The sequence below is a fragment of the Larimichthys crocea genome, chromosome XXII (genome assembly GCF_000972845.2).
Source record: "Larimichthys crocea isolate SSNF chromosome XXII, L_crocea_2.0, whole genome shotgun sequence".
NCBI classification, from domain to species: domain Eukaryota; kingdom Metazoa; phylum Chordata; class Actinopteri; family Sciaenidae; genus Larimichthys; species Larimichthys crocea.
Genome location: NC_040032.1, coordinates 5,410,261 through 5,431,828, shown reverse-complemented (window position 1 = coordinate 5,431,828; position 21,568 = coordinate 5,410,261). Strand labels below are relative to the sequence as shown.

The 21,568-nt window shown below is 40.2% G+C and overlaps 1 protein-coding gene across 1 annotated transcript in view; it reads right to left on the bottom strand.

The window, feature by feature from the left end:
• jade2 (jade family PHD finger 2) overlaps window positions 1–21,568 on the bottom strand; it is a 185,072-nt gene that overhangs the window by 137,698 nt on the left and 25,806 nt on the right. Inside the window, exon 3 of the mRNA XM_010737760.3 lies at window positions 17,236–17,321. Within this exon, the coding sequence (XP_010736062.2) occupies window positions 17,236–17,321 (86 nt within the window). The remainder of the gene's footprint in view (window positions 1–17,235; window positions 17,322–21,568) is intronic.

Here is a 21,568-nt window from a genome sequence, read left to right as displayed (position 1 = left end):
GCTGCTGACATTTGTGCGACCTCCACGATTACCCCTAATATAAATTATAATGTACAGTCAGTCATGTACATACAGCAGGAGCCACAAAGAAAAACTGCCACTATGTATAGATATATAGAAATATAAAATCTATCCCTAGCTTGTACAAGCCGGACAGGGTGTTTTCAACATGTACTCTTCCAGGAACAACCCTCACCTTGTTCTGTAAAACTATAAACTTCTGCCAGCTCTGATTCAGCTTGTTTGTACGCTGTATGAGGCGGTTTGCCTTGTCTGTCTTATTTTTGGGACTCGTACCTCCATCTGCGGAGCGGTGATAGATTAGCACTGTCTGCTTCCCCCTGAGCCGAACAGAACAGAAACCACAGAGGATGACTGCTGAAAGCTGACATTTCAAACCAGGAAACACACTCACACACACACACACACACTCAGGCAGATCGGGATACACACAGGACATGTTCGCATTGACACCAAAGCAGAAATGCACATTCACATAAGTATACTTACATATACAGTACTGACCCAACTAAACACAACCAAACAGGGGAGGAAATGACCACACAAGTACAGACATTCACATGCATGAATATATATTGTCACATATAAATGCATTTGACACAAAAACACACACACACACACCAGCAATGCATACACACACAGGTGCACAGCAACACTGCCTTCCACCCACATAATAGTCCTTGTTATTATGGTGTTGCTGAGCCAGTTTCCTTGAAGCACAGTGACAAAGTGCTTTGAGTGCTTTTAAAGGCCAGCTGACATCACACACTATCGTTGCACTCGCTGGTTATCTTGAAAAACAATCAGCATTGTTCATGTATGACTTTGAAAGAGATAAGAGCCGTGATAGGAGGAGAAAGAGCCGGACAATGCTGTCTCTCACTTCTCATCCTGCTGTTATTATTAGACTAAACCTTCTTTACTGTGATTATGGCTGCAATAGTGGTGCGATACTTATCAACACCCCATAAGGTGCAAAGGATGGGTCCTATGTTGAGCTTGAGCCCAGCTCAACATACGGAATGTACAGTGAAGTAGAAATTTTTGTCTTGTTATTGACCAAAAATAGCACTAAAATTGGACCAAATCACACCACAGTATAATAGTGTAGCATACTAATACACCAAGTTTGTGTTTATTGCCAAAAGGTCATACATGACCCAAAAGGAGTAATACAAATACATAATTATTACTTTAAACTGAATCAAATATACAGATTCAAGTGAAAACAAAGATGGATTTATCCAGTAGTCAAAGTGAAGTGAATAGGGAAGAGATTTTTTAGTCTAACAGTGGGATATGTTGGCTTCCCATTCATAAATTACATTTCTGCAAGGACAAAACATTTTGAAGGAAATAAAATACTGATCCATCGAAAATGAAATGTTTATATTCAAACATGTCAAAATGGAACAAATTCACCCAATTACAAACCCAGCTAAATATGCAGCTAATGACATGACAGCTCACAAGTGATGCAGCATGGTTTCCGGCGAGTGCATTTTCCATGAGCGCAGCCACCGTGACAGTCGGCGCAGTGATGGAAAGATTTGTCACTGTAAATAGAGCTCACAGAAATGCTGATACAGGATATCTCAGACCTCAACATTGTCAAAGCTGACAAAAAAGTACTGAAAGTCCCACAACAGAAAGCCTCATCTGAAGAAACAGATGAACCAATTATGCAAGGTAAACTCAGGAAACATCTCAAGACAAATACCCTTAGAGGGTAACTATAAAACAGAATAAATAAGTGATGAATGTGTGTTTGTTGTCCTTGAGAACCTCAACAATAAGCTTATTTTACTTATTGTACTACTTCTACATTGACTGCATGTTCAACCAAATAGAAAGAAACATTTATATTACCATCTTTGTTAACAAACAAACATAGTAAGCAACTGGAAATATTATACTCATCTACTGACTGAACTGTAAAGGACTACATACATCATACATCCTCCAGCACTGGGACAGATTCTCAGGAACAAGGTGTATCATAGTGACTCTGTACTGTTAAAAAGTAGCACTGAAGCAGAACCAAGATCAGTGTACAGTGAGTAATACCCTGTACCTGAGATGCAAACGGGTTCAAAGATTTGACTTAACATAGTGAAAAGAGTGAAAGGGTGCACATCTACATGGAGATAAAAGAAAGGAAAGGAAAGGAAAGGAAAGGAAAGGAAATGAGATAAGACGAGAGTTAAAGAGAGGAATAAGGAGAATATTTCTCTCTCTGCTGGGCATCATGGCTACCTGGCTCTCCACAGTGAGTCATGGCGGATGTCGACTCACAGAGAGAGGAGGCTAATTTTAGCAGCCACATCACAGCACAGGGACGGGCTCTGATGATTGGCTGCTTGGAAGGTCCACAGGACTCAGGAAGAATTATGTGTGCATGTGTGTGTGTGTGTGTGTGTGTGAGAGAGGGAGCGTTGAGTGGGTGATTAAGAGTGTGAAAAAGAAGGATAAGGAGAAAGAAGGAAAGAGAGGGGTTGATGAGAAAGTGACAGAATGAGAGAGAGAGGAGAAGAGAGCTTGTGTGTGTGTGTGTGTGTGTGTGTGTGTGTGTGTGTGTGTGTGTGTGTGTGTGTGTGTTTGTGTGTGATCACTGCATTAGTACAGTGACTCAGTGATTTCAGCAAGCACAAACACATACAGACACTCGAACACACTCTCTCTAACATGCACCAAGACAGGAATCTGGTGCCTTGATACCAACAGAATGAATTTAACCAATTATGGCGATGCACATGCAGCCCGTCTGGTGTGATACATCATCCTGCTACAAAATCTGAACTGTATATATGGTGTTTACAGTTAAAAATGAACAGATCAGTATGTCTCAAAAGTAAAACATTTGGCTTTGAGGCTATTTTTGTATTTTATAATGAATATACTTACATAAAACGCACACATGGGAACGCTATATGTGTTATAAAAGATATTCTATTACAAAATGATAAAATGAAGCAAAGAGAGACAAGGACAGCAACCTGTATAAAAAACCACCTGCAACGAGGCCAGTTTACACACTGGGAATCACTCAGTTTTACTGCAAGATTTTGCGTTAAAGTCTTGACCTTCAGTAACTTGTAAATGTAACAACAGGGCTGTGGATGTGCTAACCAGAGATGGAAGAAGTATTCAGGTCTTTTACTGAGTCAAAAGTACTAATACCAACCCCACTTTGAAAATACTCCAAGTAAGAAGTCTGCATTCTAAATTTTACTAATAGAAAATGTGTAAGAATTATTAAAGAAATGTATTTAAAGTACTCATTCTGCAGTAAAATGGTCTGTATAGAGTGTTACTATAACATATAATCTTTTTTTTATTACTATTACTTCTGCATTTATGGTTATGTCACATTGTCCTGCATAGAAACACATAAAAAAATGACACAACCTAGATTAAATCTGGGATCCCCACAAAGTAATATTTACAGTGGTTAGTGTTTCTCAGTCACTCAGCTGCCAACAGGACTTGTTCAGACTTGTCTGGAGGGTGAATCACACAGATGATGACATCACCAAAAAAGTTCACGGTAAGAAAGTGAAATTAATATAAAAGCTCCTCAAATAGTACATAAACGACGAGAAAATACTGCATGTGCTGAACCAAAACTGTATAGTATTCTATTGAAGTACATATGTAACACACACACACACACATATATACACACACGTCTGAATCTCCTTACTGCACTTTACCATCTTGCAGCAGCAAGGTTTCCCCATGTTATTCTTTATCAGAGGGCCACAGGCCTCCTCTCTCGCTATTTATTTCTCCTCATACCGAGCTGGACAGGGAGGAGGAGAGAGGGAGGAGAGTTTAACGCAAGAAAAGGCAAAGATATATGCTTAACAGACGGACAGGATGAAATGGGTAAAAAAACACAGGGAGAAGAGAAAACATAAGGCTTGTTGGATGCCTCTCCAAATGCGCAAGAGATGAGTGGAGGAATACGGCAGCAGCAGAATGAGGAAGGCAGAGTAGAAGGAGGGAAAAGAAAGGAGAATTCAACTGGCTAGCATCCTTTTCTGGTGTTCTTCCAGGAGAAGCCTTTTATTCTGGATCTTGTGTTTCTCCTCCATTTTTTTCACTTTCTAATTTTCCTTTTTTCCTTTTTTTACAGTCTGGAAAACTGGGTTGGATTTCAAATAGTGGTTCAGGTGGTCTGTGAAAAAAAATGCAAAATATGAAAAAGAAAAAAGGAAAGAGGGAGAAGTAAGAGAGGCACCTTTAGAGTAAGATAGGCTATCTAGAAGACAAATATGTTCTGAGAAACTGTCCCATATCAGCCAAGAAACTGCCGAATATAATAATATAAGGCTGGATTAGTGCGTAGCCCAGATGTTCTTACAGTAAATATCTATGACATTTTTTATCGCATGCTGCTCTGAACCATGATAAATTGCAACACTGGTTCAAACTTTAACCAGTTCATAGAGCTTCTACATTAGCTGTTTAACACTATAGACAATATATATATATATATATATATATATATATATATATAATACATATAATGCCATAATTACAAAAAGTTCAGATAAATGCTAAGATACTTAAACTTGGTTAAAAGCCAGGGAGAAAAAGTGTGTTTTTGGGGAGGATGTGCCAGGGCAAGTTATTCCAGATATGTGGATATGAAGAAGCTCGGTCAAATACTGGGCGGCTAGGCCATTATTAGTTTTAAAAACAAACAGTAAAATTTTAAAATGTACTCTAAAAGCAACCGGGAGCCAGTGTAGCGATGCCAGGACAGGGAATATGTGGTCACGCTTGCGTTTGCCGGTAAGGAGACGTGCAGCAGTGTACCAGCTGCAGGCGGTGCAAGGGTAAGCAGTCCAGGCCGAAAAAAAGTGAGTTGCAGTAATCCAATCTCGTATTAATAAAAGCATGGATTACAGTCTCCAGATCTCTACGTGGCAGGTATCCTTTTACTTTAGATAAAATCCTCAAATGATAAAAGCTGTTTTTCACAACCGAGCTAACCTGGTGATCAAATTTCAGCCTGTCATCAAATATTACTCCAAGATTTTTTTACAGAAGACTGAATTTTTGGAGTAAGGGGGCCCAGAAAGCCAGAAGGAAAGTCTGCTGGACCACATCCAAACATTATGTTTTCAGTCTTGTTTTCATTTAGATTCAAAAAGTTTGAGGTCATCCAGGATTTAACATCATATCAGGGCCCACCGTACTGCCTTAATATATTTTCAATTATAAAGAAATTCAACCTCAGTACAGTTGTCATGAACGGGGAAATTAACTCTGAAGACCAAGAACATTTTCTGTACCAGACTGTTTATTTCTGGGGTGAAGTTTGACATTTTAACATGGGGGCTTATGGAGATTGACTCGTTCTGTAGCCAGCCTCAAGTGGCTGTTTGAGGAACTGCCGTTTTTGGCACTGCAGCATTGGATTCACTTCGTAGCCACAGAGGTTGCCACTTGTTCAAAACACTACAAGCACTTTGCATTTCAGCAACCACCATTGGTTTTCAAAGAAATGATGAACGATAGTCATTAAAGTAAGGATTCTTGGATAAACCCACAGCACTGAATGAATGACTGCAATTTCAGCAAGTTCTTTTGAATAACAGTTCTAATGGCAAGTAAATTATCAACATCTACACATTATACAAAGAAATATGTACACAGATACACAGTATCTCAAAAAATATCTCATTATTTGTGCAGCACAACCTTTGTTAATGACACAGTTGGTTATATTTATGTAAACTCTTTTGACAACCCACCTGTGATTTTTTTTTTTCTTACAGCTGATCCAAAAATATGTTTTTCTCTTTTTCACTATCTATGGTGTCAGACATAGTTCAGATGGTGGCTTGTTTTTTGTGTCCGTGCTGCAGAACAGGCAACATGCAGTGCAAAGAGAGCAAAGGCCTCAAGAAAACCTTTCAGTGCGCTCGCTACACCCTGCTTCAGCTCAGGACGGATGAGAGGGAAAGAGGCGTAAAAGCAACAGTGAAGGGAGTCGCCGTTATTATGCGGAAACATTACCTCTCGCTAAACTGAATCGCTCGCATCAACAGCCTTTACCGACTTGACACTTTTCAAATAACACATAAAGGATTTGATAGGAATGTGAAAAGGATTTCCTCTTGCTCTTTCTATAGTCCCCTCTCCCCATCTTAGATTTGAAATGTCACATCCGCAGCTATTAGCCAAACTTCGTACTGCCGAGCTCTGAAAAGGCACTCAGCCTACAATTTATGCCCCTCATTAGCGTGAGACGAGACAGTGAACAAGTCCTTTTGAGATTTCTCTGAACGCCGGCTCCTCATCACAAGGCTGTGGCCTGAATGACGCGTGGAGCGACGGCGCTCTCCTCCACGCCAAGGGCAGGCTGATTGCCAAGGCTTCACTCAAAGGTCATGCAATTAAGCTTTGTTCCCGCTTCAATAAGGATTTGACTGACTGACTGTGCTCCTCCGTTTGAACAGATGTGATTTTTGGCCTCGAGCAAGCTAAAACCCTGCCCTCTGTTCATGTTCACTATCATGTATTCAAAGAAATGACTCTGAGAGAAGAAGCATTAAGAAAAAGGCAGAAATAATCCATCCAATGTAAATATCAATATTAAGGACTGCGATGGTTTAGAGGTTAAGTAAACTGGACTCTGAGCCAGAGGCTTCTAGTCTGGTCAGGGGAAATCTCTTCTCCCTGAATGTCCTTGGGCAAGGCATTTAACCTCTAAACTGCTTTACAGAATCTTTGTCAAAGAGGGTAAACGTGCTGGGTAGCTTGCACAGGCTAAATCATGTAACAGCATTAGTTTTAATCAAAACATTGCACTTACATCGGATATCATTTCTTCAACTAGAAGAAGGTATTAAAAGCATGAAAGAAAAGAACCCACAATCTAATTTAATACAAAAAATTCAAGCTTTTTATACGAGGCATGCAGCCCCTCAAACCGCTCAAGTGTATCTGTTCAGTCGAGTCTGCGCTTGTACTCCGCATCTCCCAGGTGTGAATGTGTGTAAAATCATGAACATGAGGCAAGATGTTTCTGAGAGGGAAAACAGAGAGAGTTTGTGTGTGTGTGTGTGTGTGCAAGGAACATGCTCAAAATGTTCCCTAAATAAATAAAGGTTAAAAAATTGGATTACTGACAAGAAAGAGTGACAGAGACTTAAGAGGCAGGAGCAATACGCCAATTTCCCCCTGCAGAGTCCGATGCAAATATCATTCTTCATATGGCGAGCTCAGGCAGACGATCTGGTAACATGGCAAGCAGAAGCTGGGGGGAGATGTGACCTAGTTTTGGAGTTGTGTGGCTGAAAAACAACCAAAACAAATACATGATTAATGCTGCTTTGCATGTCTGAATCTCCTGCAAGTCCAATAAGGTTGTCATGCTTTTTCGCAGCAGAATTTGCTAATAGGGAATAACAAAGTTGATGAAATGGAGACCAAACTAGTAGCAGCCTGCTTTGAAGCTCAGCAGATTTACCTAAAGTAAAGCCTTCATCAACAAACATTGAGTCAAATGTCCAAATACTGTCCGACAGATCTGTAGCTTGTTTCATCCGACATGGAGCGTCAGATTGGGTGGTATGTGTCACACGGAACAATATTTTGTCAGTTAATTTTTATATACTTTTTTGTGACTTTTCTTGAATTGCTCAGATGCTGAACTCCACCCATGTGGTGCTGTGCGAAGGCCAAAGTAAACACTATGACTTGTGAATAGGAGTTGGTCTGCAGAGTCTTATAATAACACTTACTTCTCAGCTGGCCTCATATTAACGCCCACTCTAACGCTAAGGGGCTCTGAGTCATTTTAAGTAAGAACCACTCATCAAAAGATCTTTTGATTTTCAAAAAAAAAAAAAAAAAAAAAAAAAAAAAAAAGATGGTCATCAATCTGTGATGTTCAGTTTGTTCCAGGAGTTCTTTTTTTCTCAATCGCAGCACTTCACAATTTTTTTGTCCATCAATCTGTCTCCTCTGCTTCGACTGAAGTGATTCAGTACAATCACAGAAATTACTTTACACTCGCCACAGAAATTGCACATGAACATTTTGTTTTCTATATATGCGAGAGTTTTTCTTCTACTCGAGAAAAAGTGAGAGACACAACACGTCTCGTGGACGGACTGCATGCTGGAGTATTGATGCTTTTCTCAGTTTCATTGTTGAATGTCAGTGAAGCATGGGGAGGGGGGGTATAGAACGAAGCCTCCGCTCCTTGATCCTGAGGAACATATCAATTTCATATCAACATTTTGATAATCAGTTCCTAATGGGAAAATGAGCTCACTGCTCACTTAATTTATTACCTTGGTAAACAGTTTCCTTGTGATTTTTATGGTCTCAATCTCTAGTTTCAATCATCTTCTTCCAAACTGCATGATGTTCATTTTGTAAGTTATGGTCCCATTTAGAGTAGAATAAACAACTTGGTGGCTTTGATGAGACTGGTTTTAGACTCTAGTCATCGATAATAGGAGTTTGTTAAACAGCAGCTTAAAAGATGACTCTAGACACCTTGAAATCTCTGTTGTAGCTCTAACACAATGACAATTACCTCTCATCATCGCAGAGAGGGAGAACCGTGCAGATAATAGCAGGGTAGCGGAGTGAACTTTCATTAAAACGATGGAGTTGCACAATGTTTTAATACTTCTCGCTACCCCACTGTGCTTGACACTGGTGATGATGATGGTTGTTCACCACAGTGTATTTGTTTGTAAGTATGTGTCTGTGTTTGTGCAGGGCAGCAGAGGTAATGCAGAGCCGGCTGCTGAAGTCTGATTTACACATATTCTTTCAAAGAAACAGAAACCTGAGCATCAATTAGGAACACAGCACTAACATCAGGGAAGCGATAATGATGACACACATCTTGAACAACACAGATACCTGCACAGGTTAGACCTCAGAGCGACAACTTTCAAGTGCAGTACAGCATAGAGTTGTCACGATACCAAAATGAGTAACCACGATACTATACCAGACAAAGTATCACTTCTGTTTCTGGGTATTATCGCGATACTGCTGCCTTTTTTTATTATTATTATTTTTATGAACTGCAATGTATTTGTACAAGTTATAAATACTTAGTAATTACTTATAAGGTTGTTTGGTGCATGATAAACATAATACTGGTGAAGAATTAGACTGAAACAAACATGTAAGTGCCACAGCCAATCAGCTAACAGACGGGTGGACCATGTGTGTGGAAACAGCCTATCATATCCTCGGACGTCACCAGTAACAGGCAAACAGCCAATCATTTAGCAGCTGTGTAGTTCGGTTGCAGTAGTTGCCATGTTGGTTTGTTTACATGGAAGTAGCGTGCAGTGAGAAGCCGGGAGGAGAGTAGAGGAAACTGGCACCGGTAGTATAGTAATCCACGGTAGTACCGTCGTGTAGAATTTCTAGTATAGTAGGAACTGTTACGATTTGGCACCGCGGGGTACCATGGATACCGTGCAACTCTAGTACAGCAAAGAAATATAGAATAAGATAGTTGTTTTTGTGTGATAAGTAATACACCAGCTGTGCTTCTTATTCTAAGTTTCTCACAGCTTCTTTATCTCATGGTATCTATCTGCCCTTTCTCGTTCATTTCAACGCCCATAACATTCTTTCTTTTTTTCCATGTCATCATGTACTCATTTGCCATCTTCATTTATCACTCTGTAGATTTCACCATCAAACCACAGGCAGGTACAGTATGTAGCCCTCTGATGTGCTGCCATGAAGCCATCACACATGACTGAAAGTGGAAATATGGGCAACTTTACCCATGAAAGACAAACACAAACACACTGGAAACAAACAGACACATGAAGAAGATAAATGATACATGAAAAAACAAAACAAATGCTCAATATTCACTTCCCTCTCCAGACAAAGTACACACCATCTGATTATTGTTTATATTTTCCCAAGAAGTTCTCCGGCCAACGCTGTTAGTTTATGTGTCGAGTGCAAACATTAGCGCTCAGTACAAAATTGTTTTGCCACAGAGGCCAACTCTGAAATAGCCCTCTATCAACGTAGAACAACTCTCATTGGGTTTCTTAGTTTGAAGCAGTTGAGTTAAAACTATACAAACTATGACTGTCCAAGGAGAGATTACTAAAACATCTCACAGACTAATTTTTGATCATTAGGGACACTCATGTCTGGAGAACACTCGATAACAAGTATGAATAGTTGAAAGCAAACAGCTAGTTCTTAACAGGTGGTACAGTACTTCACATGAGGATGAATGATAAGATGTGGGGTGTTTTGATCCAGTTTAAATCTTGATAAAAGAGATTTTGTCAATTAAACACAAAGACTGTGTCACCGGCTCTGAGAAATGATAGTTAAACCAATATTGAAGAACAATGTCACATAACATTTATCATTTCCTCCACCTGTCATCATCCATTTCTCCATCTATGCACTAATTCCCCATCCATGTCTTCACCTCTGTATTCCTCCACTGTATTGCTCCTCGCCCTCCTTCTACACCTTTACATCCATCATTCCCATCTCACTCTGTCAACCTAAGCCATCTTTTCAGCATCCACACTTCCTAATCCATCCTTATTTCCTTTGCCCCCTTTTTTTTATTATTTAAGCACCTGGTATGTGAGCAACAGGAGCAATACTAACATTTTAATATAACTCCTAGAGGCTGTGTAGGCTTGTGTATGTGCGTGTGTGTGCATATGTTTATTTGCACTTATCTTCTCCCGGCTGGTATGTGTCGACATGCAAAGCTCTCTATCATCCAACTAGGCTCTCCATTCATGGGGCCTGGCGCACAAAGTGATAGAGGCAGAGAGAGTGCGTGTGTGTGTGTGTGTGTGTGTGTGTGTGTGTGTGTAAAACTGTAACATCAACTCTTTGCATTCCTGTAGCTGTTTGCATCTGGTTGCCATGGAGTTTCACAGCTGTTTCTACCAGAACCTAATGAGCTACAGCAGCTGCTAGACTGCACACACATACACACAGGACACACATACACACACACACGCATACATATATACATACATACATATGCTTGTATATGTACACATGATAACTAAACTATTAATACATGTCCAACAGTATTGCAGAGGAGTAGAACTCATAATGCTTTGCACGGATGTTGGCACCTTGACGAGTTAACACAAAGGCCATCACAACTCTGACAGTGATCCAGCTATAACATCTGCACATCTGGATGCAGCTGCCTCGGACTCTGAACTTAAAATACAAGCTGTTTAAAAAACACTTCAGACTGGTTCACAGAGCTTGTCAATACCCCGAGGAAATTTTCCGATGTCTTAATTTGATTGCGATATTACCTCCGCAAAGTGTGAGCAATAAGAAAAAAAAAACAAGACAAGCTTGCTTTGTTTTCCATCAGTTGGCTGCTCTTTTGATTTTAGCAGTGCATTCTGCACTTTCAAAACACCCCTCCATGAGTTTTTCTTGGCTCACCTTTTGTAAAAACCTCTGCACTTTGTACAAATTATTAATAATTACTGATGAGTGCTTATGATTACTGATATCCATTGGTATATTCTACTGTTAAAACTATTCACAATGAACAGAAAATGACCATCTTTGCAAGCTAAGGTACAACTTTTACTGACAATTTTGGTGCCCACAAATAAAACTTGTCTAACTGACTGACAAGTGTCCATTAAAATCATATAGCAAAACATATTAAACACTGCTCCTGTCAACAGCTTAAAAACAAAATGTTGATCTGCATTTTAGCACAAAAACAATTCATGCTGTATTAGTGAAAAAATCCTACAATTGATTTAACTTGTGTTTTTTGGTATATAACTGACGTGTTGATGATAACACACTCAAAGGGAGTTCTGATATCAACAATAAATAACAAGGCCTAAAAAACACAGTTATTTTCTTATATGGACTTCTTGTAATGTATTATCACTTGAGGACTGGGCTAGATTTACTGATAATGAGTCGACTTTTATCTGTTTATCATTTCAGCTCAGCCTGAACTCTACATGTGCGTTACAGATAAATGTACAGTAACTCCCACTGAATACCAACACAAAATGCGTGTTCTGGTTTACTTTTACACACCCTGGTACTGCGGCTAACGCCTCTCCAACACACTGCCACTGTCAGATTGTTATGGTTACAGTTGCATATACACACACCGCATGCACACTTGACATGCATCTTCACACACATACACAAACAATAAACACACTGCTATGTATGCTCATGTAATAGAGAACGTTTCACACCTCCTAAGCCATTATCTTTTTTGGCAACCCCTGTCAATACCACTTCCTTCCTCCCATGGTGCAACGAGAGTGGCTTTCGCTCCTGATATCACTTGTTGTTCGACAACTCCTTCTATGCTGTGGAACCTCAAACAGTAAAGTCTGCCAAGCTTAGCCTTCCTCACTTATGAAATTACTTTTGACTTGGTTCAAAGGTGTGAAATATCTGATCAGACTTCATCACGCCTCCACCAAAACACAGTGACAATTAAGTAGTTTGGCATCAGCTTGGAAGTTATCTTACAATATAAACATATTTTAAAGGCTTTCCCAAAAAATGTGGACCACAAAAACCACAAAATTCACTTGGTTCACCCATGCACCATATTGCATCATCTATGACCGTTCGCTCATTAATATTTGACTCAAAGCGCATTAAATATACTTTTGATCCGATATGACGACCATTGGTTGTGCAGACAACAGTGCATATCTCATACTCACAATAATAATGGCCCAAGAACACAGTGATGCTCATGAAAAATGCTACACAATATACAAAAAAACTGTTTTCAAATTACAAAAAGGAAAAAAAGGCAGGCTGAAAGCGCTACAAGGCCAGTTGCTGTTATTTTCAAAAGATCTGTATCTGTATTGATTTTCTGCAGCTGTGCTTTCACAATCCAGTGTCGTATGTAAAAAAAAACATATCAACACAAATCATGAACAAACACAAACTACAGGCATCTTCACATAGATGGACTGGACTGTCTGGATCATCAGAAAGAAAAAAAAAACGATTCAAATGAAACACAAATTAATTTGAATACAGACATCACCTGCCAAAGTGTGTGCTAGAAAATTTAAATATCATAAGTCAGGAAGAAACCCTCAGAGTGCAAAGAGTGTGTGTGTGTGTGTATTCAGGTTTCGGTCTCAACATGTGTCAAGCACCCTCTAATAAGTGTGTGCACGTGTGTCCTCTAACCATGCTGCAAGTGTCATGCAATCTTCTGGTCTGGGGGGATTTCTCTGAAGAAGGTGAGCTCTGCTTTTGTCAGGAGAGATGAGGCCAAGAGCTGCTTAGAAAGGTCTTCACTCTCACTGGTGACTCAGTACCAACACATTACATTACATTACAGTGTGTTTTCTTAGACACAGGGTACAGGAAAACACGAATGCACAGTTTTTTTTTTAACATGTTCTCAAATGCTGCCCATAACCATAATCACGAGACCAAAGTCATAACGACTTCCTGTTTGTCTACAAAATTGAAAAAATCCTCACTCTCTGCCCTCGTCTAAACTGAGATATAAACAGCTATATATAAAAAAAAGGAAGCATTTCACTGTGTCCTCCTTCCTCCAAGTTAAGCTCCCTAAACCACTTCTAAGAAAAGTCAAAGCTGGGGCGAAAGACTCGCAAAGGCGCAAATAGAGACGGCTCATTTTTAGAAAAGAGCTACATTGTCATTACAAGTCCACAGTGTTTACCATTTGCCACACCTCCCTTACCGAGGGTGAGTATCATTCCATAAACTTGTCCACATTGTGAGCCACTGTTCAATTTTCTTCCCAGTAGGCATGCACTGATGAGGATTTGTCACTGCCTAAAATATCACCCTTTTTGGACTTTTTGTTGGATCGTTTCAAAAAGCACTTTGTTTCAGTGATGTCTAACTTACACCATCATCAAACAACATTCATGTCCAATTCTCAAACGCTTACCAGAAACGCCTCAAACAGCCAATGTACTCCATCCCAAGTACCAAATTTACACTGGCATTTGTAGTAAACTACAAAATACGCCATGCATTTCAATGAAACTTGTCTGTGAACAGGCATAATTGATTGATGGATGTGTGTGAGAAAAAATACACTACCCAGTCCAGCAGCAAAGTTTTCAGTTCATTTCTGACATGGCACTGATAAGCATCATCTGCTAACAGGCTTTTTTCCACCAGTGAAACTTGCGGACCTGTATTCTTGCTTATTATCTAATTCAAAACCAGATGCCGCATGTAAATGTGACATATGGTGTTGGTAGTTGTTTCTCTGATCTATACTAGCCTGATTTATCCACAGCTTCGATACAAAGAAAGCTTCTGCGTCCTTTTAATTAGCCAGGTCAAAAAAGAAAACAGTGTACATCATGCTTACTGCTTAAAAAAAAAAAAAAAAAAACTCCCACTCCACTCCACTCTCAGCTGCTGTGGTTAGCTCTCTGCAGAGTGTCTGTTTTCTGTTTATGTCATGGCTGCTGCCCATTGTCTTTAAAGTTAAAAAAAGAGAGCTGGTAGTTTGGACAAAACAGAACACTGCAGATACTCGGCAGGTGAGCTCCTCTCTGCAAAGCGTTGTTGAGTCCGTAACAAGTGAAAATGAGGAACGCGCCCTTAAGTAATTTGTGTTAAAGGGTAATGACCTTTGACCTGTAAAGCATACAACAAGTCGCCGCAGAAGACTGAGAGCAATTACTAACACTTCAATACGAGTTGAAGTGCTGACATGCAACCTGTTGTTGCGATAATATAAACGCAAACGAAGAGTTGGCCTTTAGAAATATGAGAAATAACCTACAGATGGATTAAGAACTCTAACTAGCATGGAGTCAGAGAGTTTCCTGGCTCAGTCGACTAAAGGTTTAACTATGCTTCAAATGAACTAAGTCATACAACGTGTTACCTACCACGTCTAAAGGGAAAAAGTGTTTATACCTGTTCCGGATGGCCACACTTGAAGTCCTACTGCCTCTCTGATCTCTTTCCAAGACCTCTGTGTCTTTAGATTGTTTGCAGTCTGGATGAAATAAATCAAAATGATTATGAAAATAGCTAAGGGTGCACAGTTTTGGATGGTTTTAGAGTCTGTCCTCAAAGGGACTTATGTTCCTGCACATTTGATCCCACATGTTCCTTGTTTGAAGCCTGCATACTATGAAATAAGTGAACTAACTAAACTAAGCTGCTGTACCAGTATCCAATCACAAGACAGTTAATGCATTTATGATGGGTTTTCAGGAGGTTTCAGGAGATTTGCCTACAAGGTAAATGTACTGCAGATGAACTCTCTTGATTTAGATTAAGAAAATCAGACTGTGGGATTCCCGTCATTCATCCATGCACAATGATACACTAGAACAAAATGTCTTTTCTTTTTGCGGCTGAGTTGCAAAAATAGCATCATATGGACAACGCATCAATGCAACCAACAAATAAGTAAAACCTCAGGAAGTGTAAGTAACTAAAAACTTAGACAAACTGAGAGCAGCATGACCTGTCAGTAGCTCTCCAGCGGACCGGAGACAAATGCTTGCACACTTTTCATGCTCGACAAGTTAAGCTTTTCTGACATTAGTTGAGATGCACTTGTAACATCCTTGACTTGACAAAATTTTGCACTGAACCCATGTTAGATGTCACCCGCCCTTTTCTCTTTGTTCAACCTTTTCTGTCGCTCACAGCTACTGAAAAAAAGCAAAAAAAAAAAAAAAACAGAAAGATTACTGCAAAACATCATCCTTTACAAAATAGTAGTGTGCCCCGGAGAAAGGCGAGGAGGCAGCGTTATGAAAGGGAACGTGGCCCCTGGCTCTTCAGCTGAGGCCCGGGTCAAAGCAGAGAGCTACAGTAGTAATTACTGAGAGACTGATTGCTGACAGGACCTTCCAACAGCCTGTGGTTAACTGGATGGAGCTGAGGGGGAGGAAGCTTCAAATGCACAGGCATGACAGATGCTCTGCTGATGACTTGTACTTCGGGGTGGTTCAGGGGCATGCATGCCGTTTTTGCTCTGTTCGTTCTCCTTTCACGAAATACAAAAAAGAAACATTTGTGCTCTTCAACTTTAGATGATTTTTTACTTTTTTTTTCCATGTGAAGGACGTGGAGAAGTTACAACAGATGTGAGACCAAATTGCCCTCTAAAATCGTATTAATTCATGTTTTAAAAGATTTTTTTTTTAAAGTGCTTCGTGGAACATCTTCAGGATTTCAGAAGTGCCATCGGAGGCTTTTACCGCCTCTCCTTTATTCAAAAATCACCCCTGATCATTTTTAAGAGAAGATGTAATTTGTTCCAAATGGCAGATAGTTATTTTTGAATTGAAACTCTTCAAACAGCAAGAGACGAGTTCTCCTTAAACAGATTTGAACCCACTTCACTGACAGAGTGGGAGGAATGTGTGATTGTGGCAGGCAAAGCATTGCCACAACTGGTAGAGTGCACCATTTTCCAACTGGTTTATGCCAGTTTCTTCCTCAGGGTGGTCATTTGAGAGCCCTTGGGATTGTTCATCATGACCATATGGATGTTCCAACCTGGTATTTTAGCCAACCAATCTGTGCCATCCATGCGCCTAGTTGATTTAGCTGTGGTGACAGAGATGGCTGTATTTACATTGGACAGAAATGTTTGCTCCAGTTAAGAGCTGATATACAGCTGCAGTGTGGATCACAGTTTGCACAATCTTAAATCTAGGTAGGACACTGGTGTAAAGCTTGGCACTGATGCCATAAATGTCTCTGTTCATTCAATTTGCCTTTTGAATAACTGTTCACGCTTTGACAACAGAATGATCTTGTTTTTGCATGTATTGTGGTGTGCAGGCTTTTCTAGTCTGTTACAAATCTTCAGTATTACAGTAATCAGCTCTGCACAAGAAACGACCCAGTAGCAACCCTGCCATCTGAGCTTGTCCAAAAACCATACACAGCCCTGACTTTTGGATGCTAATCTGGTTTAGATTAGCCACTGGATCATAAAAGCTGCAGATCATGCCAGTGTTCAGCAACCCCAACAACCAGACCAAATGTTGGAATCTGACCATTTATGACAATTCAGCAAAGCCACAACAAATAACAGACAGACAGTGAAATGGAGCAAAACTGTGAGCTTGTAATGGCCAAACAGAGACTGTGTTTCATTAAACACATTTTTGTGTACTGTACATGCCTGAGGGACTGAACCATACTGCCACAATGACTTACCTCAGATGGTTTCTTGTGCTGGTGGCGGACCCATGTGCTGCTGGTGCCTGTATTCTTGGATGACCTGGACCACGAAGTCACCTGACCTGTGGGAATAAAAGAAAAAGACAACGATTATCAGTGTAATTATTTTTTTAGTTTACAGGTGTTTGTTGACCACAAGAGAGAGAGAGAGAAGCTTGAACCTTGTCGGACAAATTAACCTTTTCTGGCCTTCTTTTCTCGAGCATGAGACACAGCTGTAAAGTGTTTCAAATCTTCAATCATGTGGAGGAGAACATCTGACAAACACATAATCTGTCTTTGGTTTGTCAAGAATGTGAATTCATGAGCGTGAATGCTGATTTAAATTGGGGAAAAAATGAAGAACAGGTCTTTGGCTGCACATCAGACTTCATGTACACAGCATGTGTTCAAGTTCACTCCAAAGAAACTTTATTGTCCCATTGGAGAAATTTGTTTTGCAAAGGGTTTATAATATAAATACAATAAAAAAATACACTGTAACATCAGCCATCATGAATCAGCGGGGTAACAGTTACTTACTCAAGAGCAAAAAGCTGCTCATCAATGTAAAAAAAAGTTTTTAAATGAGCATGTGATAGGAGTCCAAGGCCTCTGTAATTCACACTGATGATGGCAATTTAAACACTGTGGAGAGGCACTAAAAGAAAGCAGCCAAACGAAAACCTTCCCGATGACTTTTCCAATGCCTGTAGCAGCATTACTGCATCCTGACTCAGGCCTTTAATTGAAGCAGACTGATGATGATCTATTAAGAGGTTTAATAAGTAATGACAGTATAAATAGCATCTTGTTAAGCAGTTAGTCCACTGTGGTCCTTTACAACCTCATTAATACACAACTTAATGGCAATTAACCAGACACCGGAGCCAATATCCCACCCACCGCTTCAATCAGCAGCCTTCCTGTCTGCCCTGTTTGTGTTTTCCTGTGTGCCCGTGTGTGTCAACAAAAGTGTATGTGTGTGTGTGTGCGTGCGTGTAATTTTATTTATGTCGTTTTCGTAATCACCAAACTGCTGCAACATATATAGCCGAAAGCTCATTTTTATCTGTTCGACGTGAAGGCTGTCATTAAAAATTGCATCACATTGCCAATTAAATTACATCACACTGTCATAATGGGAAACACAAATTTGCCAATACTGTGTAATATAGCACAATGTGACAGTGACTGTATGTGTGTGCGTGTTGCCTCCTACTCAACATATTTCCCTTGCCACCACAACATTACTGCCACCGTGCTAATTTTACTTGTGACGTCTGAACAACTAACACTGTCGAGGGCAGAACTGCTGTCAGGCTTGTCTTCAAAATCACTGACTCCCTCTCTCCCTCTCTCCACACACACACACACACATAATTGAGACATGAACATATACATACAGCTGCCAACACACCCATGTATTTGCCACACGTGCATGCCCAAAGTCACATACTGTATACCCTCACACATACTTTACTACATTGAGGTGATCCCTGGTTTTATATACTCACTATTACACAGAAACACACTTTCACATGCCACAACACGTCAGGAAATATGGTGTGAACTGACAGACATTCAAATTAATCCTCCACTCAGCTGTTCTGAGTGATGGTGTCAAAGTGTACCACCTAACAGACTGTGGTGGGACACAGTGTGTGCATGTGCTTCTGTGTGGGAGAGTCTTTAACCTTTAAAAGTAAAGGGCAAAGAGACTCTACACACACTGTGTTGGTTTGTCTTTTCATTAGTCACAGATTTGTTTGTAGGAGTGTGGTTATGCGCACGTGTGTGTGGTAGGTATATACATATTCAGTGGGATTGCGTGCTAATCTGCTGGACATATTTGAATGTATTCATGCATCTGAACGACACTAGTGTGTGTGTATGCAGGTTCCATCCACACGCCTCACATGAGGCAGCTGCAGCACTCCATCATTGCGGCCAGATAACCAAACGGGCTGCAGCGCAGTTGGAGGTTACCATCATGGCCGTGTGTTAATTAAAAGCCCCGCTTGGTGCAAGGCAGCCAAAATTATCATGGGCATCCTTCAATTAGAAACCTGATAACCTCCAGTCAACAGATGCAGCTGGAGCCCACGCTGCACTGGCCAGGGGAAGCTAACGGCTAACAGCTAATTATAAAGCAGACAGCATGGCCTTCAGCATGTGGCTCAGTCAGGTCCGACAAACAGCCTGTTAAACCTGCTGTAAAATATTTAATACATGCAGATCTGTGAACACATGACAGTTAAATCTGTAAGGGGTCACTTCCACCTCTGGTGGCCCCCACTGCAGTCAACCAGTTTGTCATGTTTGAATTGCTACATTACCAAGAATACATCTCCATAGATCTAAAAGTAAATTAGCTTAAAAGTTGTTTTTTTTTAATGAAAAGGGTTAGGGCATTTCCCTCCCATGACAGCCTTCAGCTTTATTTTAAGAATTTCTTTTTCATTACCAAAAGTGCCTGAAAATAAAATAAAAATGATTATACTGAAGTACAAAAAAATGTGCCAAAAGCTTTTTATTAGGTTGTCGATTTATAAAAAGTCTGAATTTATGCTTTGTCAGGTCTGTCCGCAAGACAACATGCAACTTTTAAAATGCTGTTTTCTGAACGGAATTCTGATCGCTCACAGCTGACTTGTAAAACAAAACAGCTAAAATGAAGTAACAGACACATATCTCCAAGACTTACCAAGTAGTCCAACTTCTGTTCTTACTTTTTCTCCAAACAATCTCTTTTTGTGCAAGGTCTCTAAAGAAATAGATGAAGTAGTAAATGAAATAGTATCATATAGCTCTGGGTTAAAAAATAAACTCTCTAAAGTTCGGGCTCTGTCCTCCAGAGCTCCTTGGTGCTTAGCATCTGTCTATCTGGCTCTGTTCCTGTGCTCTGCTCATCCTCCACTACACAACACTCTGCAAAGCCCAGTGATATCTCTCAAACTGAATATACTGAGTATTTGTGTCACTCACGTCCAATTCATTTTTGCATCAGGTTTGTATGTAATAATGCCATATGAGCACACCATTAGGCCTGGTGTATCCGTATTTTTTTTCACCCACAGCATTGAGAAAATGCCATTCTGTGGGTGGTCTGGATTAATGTTAATGATTCTCATAGCCTTATTCTTGCAGTGCCTGGCGTAAAGAATAGAGCACTGCCTATTCTATATTCAGTTACCATTCCTTGTAGAGCCTTGCGGTTGCATTCAGTCCTGTTTCCATACCAGGCAGTGATGTTCTCAGTCGGGATGCTGTCGAATTCCTCAGTATTAGATGGGATACCTGGAATTTCCTCAGGAATCCGAAGTGAAACAGTCTCTGCCTCGCCTTTCTCACCACAAAGTCAGGACACCAAGGTACCTGAAACTGTCTATCGACTCCACATGTATCGTCCATTAGGGAGGGAGTAGTTCCTTTTCTGTTTCTACTGTCATCTACGTAGGAGGTTGTTGTCTTGACACCAGTGGGTCATGTCCTCCATCTTTCCATTGTTCATTGCCCACCACAGCTGTGTCATCAGCAAACTTGATGTTGGTGCTGTTGTGGAAAGTATTAGTAGTATATATTTGTACTCAACGGTTTGTATCTAATCTTCCGTCTATGCTCGCCTGACAGTGTAAGGCGAGTGACCAAACAAATATATTTGCTTGTTATTGCAAAATGCATGCCACAAAATGCCAAGAATTAATCATGCTGAGCTCCCAGAAACCAAGAAGAATGACTTTTAAAAAAAATTTAATTGCTAGCTGTCCTAAATGACTAAATCTTCCTATTTTGTAGACAGTCGTCAGCTGTGAGAGCCAAGTGCGCTTGTGTAACACTGTACTGCTGTTCAAAGATGTTTATTATCAAATGATTTTCCAGCAGAAGCTGCCAGTGCCGGTAATGTGTTAGACTGGCCAGATGTTCCCATCATCATGCAGTGTATCTCTTCATGGCTGTCTGTCTGTATAAAGACATATACAGCCCATGAGACTGTCTTTATATACAGTCAGACTTTATATACAGTCTGTGTAGGTGGTTGTTTAAGTCTGCGTCATGACTCTTTAGTAGTAAATGCATCTATCAAACTATCAGGCCTATTGCCTATTAACTACATGTTGCATGTGCTTAGCATTACTTCCGAAGCACATTCGGCCAGATTTAAAGGAGGAAAATGGCACACCACAAATGTAAGATGTGGGTTTTATTCAATTTAGGTCCACAATCTATGTGTATTAAGCTCCTGATTTACTAAAGCAGAAGCTCATTACACAGTCAGCTTCCTGTCCAGACACTTTCTGCAAGTGAGGGAGAGCTAAACTAGGCGCAG